This window comes from Bradysia coprophila (genome assembly GCF_014529535.1).
Source record: "Bradysia coprophila strain Holo2 chromosome X unlocalized genomic scaffold, BU_Bcop_v1 contig_128, whole genome shotgun sequence".
Lineage (NCBI taxonomy): Eukaryota > Metazoa > Arthropoda > Insecta > Diptera > Sciaridae > Bradysia > Bradysia coprophila.
In genome coordinates, this window is record NW_023503295.1 from 3,314,943 (window position 1) to 3,318,358 (window position 3,416).

General features: G+C 36.2%; 1 protein-coding gene across 1 annotated transcript; it reads left to right on the forward strand.

The window, feature by feature from the left end:
- The first annotated feature begins 1,987 nt into the window (after positions 1 to 1,987).
- LOC119067744 lies at positions 1,988 to 2,807 on the forward strand. The gene is made up of 2 exons (XM_037170874.1): positions 1,988 to 2,611; positions 2,677 to 2,807. Exons 1-2 carry the CDS (start codon positions 2,051 to 2,053, stop codon positions 2,725 to 2,727), a joined length of 612 nt encoding a protein of 203 aa, XP_037026769.1. The 5' UTR covers positions 1,988 to 2,050; the 3' UTR covers positions 2,728 to 2,807.
- Positions 2,808 to 3,416: the final 609 nt, after the last annotated feature.

Here is a 3,416-nt window from a genome sequence, read left to right on the forward strand (position 1 = left end):
TAATTGACCCACCCATTTCCAACTTTCGACATTTTTCACATATGTCCCTCTGTTCTACTCGTAAAACTCTGAGACTTTGCCGAAGAAAGTAACTCTCTATCTCTCATAATCGCAAAAATATTAGTCCTTTCATCCTACGCTCGAGTAGCTCAAAATTTGGTCACTCTAATCACTCTAGCTCAAACGAATCTGACCCGATTTTTTTAATTATTTTTTTGTTTGAATCGTGTTACGAATACCTTTCATTTGATGGGTTTCAATACAGCTAAGCTACAGCCGAAAACGCGTTCCCGACCCTCGAAAACCACACTCAGAAACCACTTCGAGGCCAATAATAATGGGGTAATGGCGTATCACATTTTCATTTTTATGCCCACCCTGAGGTTCCTGCAAAATTTCATGGAGATTGGCTGACTAGTTTCCGAGATCGACCGTCGATAGATAGATAGACAGATAGACAGAAACATACAGAGTAAGTTGAAAGATTTTGATTGTTTGGAAAACGTTAATTTGGTGCATTTTCTATCAAAATGACCAACTTGAAAACGATGTATCTCCGGCAATTTTAAAGTTACATAGTCGAGTGATAGCTCGTTTTGCTCGTATTTGAAGCGCGAATAAGATAGAATAGGATTTGTGGTGATACAGGTCAAAGGAAAGACACTTAAATTCTCGCCTATAGTTGCCGCGTCTCAAAAAATTTTCTTCGTTCTTTTTTTGGAAGTTAGACTGCGTCAAGTCCTCCGCTATCGCTCCGGACATGATGAAGTTTGAGCAGCAATGTCATTTTATGTGACAATATTACGTCTAGATGAATCATTTCGGTGTCCGAAGATGAATAATTTGTGATTGTGTTACTCCGTTATTTTGGTGTGAAAAAATGAAATAAAGTTTAAAATTTGTCTTTTTCGTGTGACGTGCTTTAAAAAAACGCGGCACGGCAACTATATTACAAAAAAGTTAGTGTCACATTTGTCAAAATAAGGTGGTATTTTGACTGCGTCAAAACGAAGTTTGGTTGCTAGAGAGGGTATTGTCCTAATTGACTTCGATTTTATTGTCTCTTTTTACAGTCGTTTTTAACTCATATTTCTTCTTCAAACTAACAAAGTAATTGCTGCTAAAACAATCAACTGAGATTGAAGGAAGGTAGTTAGTTAGTTAGCAATTGGCACAATAATCTAAAATTGTCTTAAACTCTTACTGTCTGTGATAACATCTGATCAGCTTTTGAACTTTACTCGCATTTGACATTTTTAAATTCAAGTTTCAAGCAGATTCCAATATTTTGGGAAATCAATTTTCGAAATTTACAAGTGAGTTTGAGGTCGTATGTATTGTGGCATCAGGGACTCTGGTCACAAACAACTCCCCAGAAAAGCAACTTTCCATTTTTTTTTCCCTATGTGAACAAATAACTATTTTTTTGACTGTTAAATTTACCTAAATTCTCTAAATATCTCCAAAAATTTATCCAAAATAGGCTCTAACCAACGCACCTCACACTCTGCACAAAATTTAATTTATTTATGTTTTACTTGCTTATTCATTCTTGCTTGAGGTGCGTTCAAATTTTTGATCTGGAAATTACCCGATTTTTCGACTGTGTTTGATTATACAAACAACAGACTACATACCTCTTTGACAGCTGAAAAATTCTGTTAGAAGTATAGAGGTAGACTACCTAGAGGAATTATGACCACGGCAGAGTAAAAGAAACCAGGCAGGAGCGGTTCATTTTCGAAACGTCAAATAAGGGACCTAACACATTGGATGAAAATGAACTCAAATGAACACTGACATAAATTGAAAAATTTTAATCGCAAAAAATATTGGGCTACTATATTATTCAGGTCCCTAGTCAAATCAGCGCTACTGCCTGGTTAACTTTACTCTGTCGTGATTATGACCCGAAATTCATTCAAAAATTATATCACACACACCCACTAACACGAAAACGTCAACGTTGCTTTGCTTTTGACGTTATGAGTGTTAGAGTTAGAAGATGCTGACAAAAAGAACGTCTTAAAAACAACGATTTGAAATAACTATGGAAAAACAAATCAAACTTACCTGTTCAATTGCATCTTCTGAAGATGAGAGCAGTGTGCAAAATGAAATCGGCAAAAGTGGAAACAGTTTAATTGAATTGAAATTAGAAGTGGCCGATAAATATTGGAAATATTGGCTTGATGGCATCAATTTCTTGGATCGCGTATTACGAAATTGCCCGAAATTGCAGACGCTGTGCATTTCAAGCGACATTTCTCCAAATTTATTGTTCGGCATCGTCTGTAATACTCAGCAACAGTTGAAACACCTAACAATTTGCAGTAAACGTCATCGTAATGATGGTGAAGAACGTGTGAAAAAATCGGAAGCCGTTGACCTATCAAGTGGATTGAAACGACTGCAATCATTCGATGTGCAAGGTGTAGACTGGAACCGCACAATCATCTGTAACTTTCTTCGAAAAGCGAAAAAATTAAAACATTTTGCATGTGAAATCATAGGCACTGATTTCAACTTGGATGAAGACTTTTTGGATGACTTCAAATTGAGTGAGGCCGAAGAACAGGAGCAAATGTTACACGAGTTGATTGCTGAGGAGGTATAAATTTGTTTTAAAAAAACGTTGCCTTTCCATTCTAATTTTTTGTTGTTCTTTTCATTAAGATTTACTGTGACACATATGAAGGCGAGGCTGACTTTTGGGGCCAAGAATGATTGAAAAATACATTTTCTTTTTTAATTTTCTCTTTCGAATTATTTTCAACTTAATTCACAATTAATTAGACTTACTTTGTTGCTCAAAAACTAATTTTATTATTTTATTTCGAAATGGGCATTATCGCGACAGAGTAAAGTTAACCAGGCAGGAGCGCTGATTTGACTAGGGACCTGAATAATATAGTAGCCCAATATTTTTTGCGATTAAAATCATGTCCGGAGCGATAGCGGAGGACTTGACGCAGTCTAACTTCCAAAAAAAGAACGAAGAAATTTTTTTGAGACGCGGCAACTATATATAGGCGAGAATTAAAGTTTCTTTCCTTTGGCCTGTATCACCACAAATCCTATTCTATCTTGTTCGCGCTTCAAATACGAGCAAAACGAGCTATCACTCGACTATGTAACTTTAAAATTGCCGGAGATACATCGTTTTGAAGTTGGTCATTTTGATAGAAAATGCACCAAATTAACGTTTCCCAAACAATCAAAATCTTTCAACTTACTCTGTATGTTTCTATCTATCTGTCTATCTATCTGTCTATCTATCGACGGTCGATCTCGGAAACTAGTCAGCCAATCTTCATGAAATTTTGCAGGAACCTCAGGGTGGGCATAAAAATGAAAATGTGATACGCCATTACCCCAGGAAAAACCAGCATTTTGTTTTATTGGCCTCGAAGTGG

What these genes read in the sequence shown, in the direction of transcription:
- LOC119067744 (XM_037170874.1), top strand. Translation starts at nt 2,051, where the DNA reads ATGGAAAAACAAATCAAACTTACCTGTTCAATTGCATCTTCTGAAGAT. An exon ending in ACGAGTTGATTGCTGAGGAG is followed by an intron (nt 2,612 to 2,676) that starts GTATAAATTTGT and finishes CTTTTCATTAAG; the next exon opens with ATTTACTGTGACACATATGA.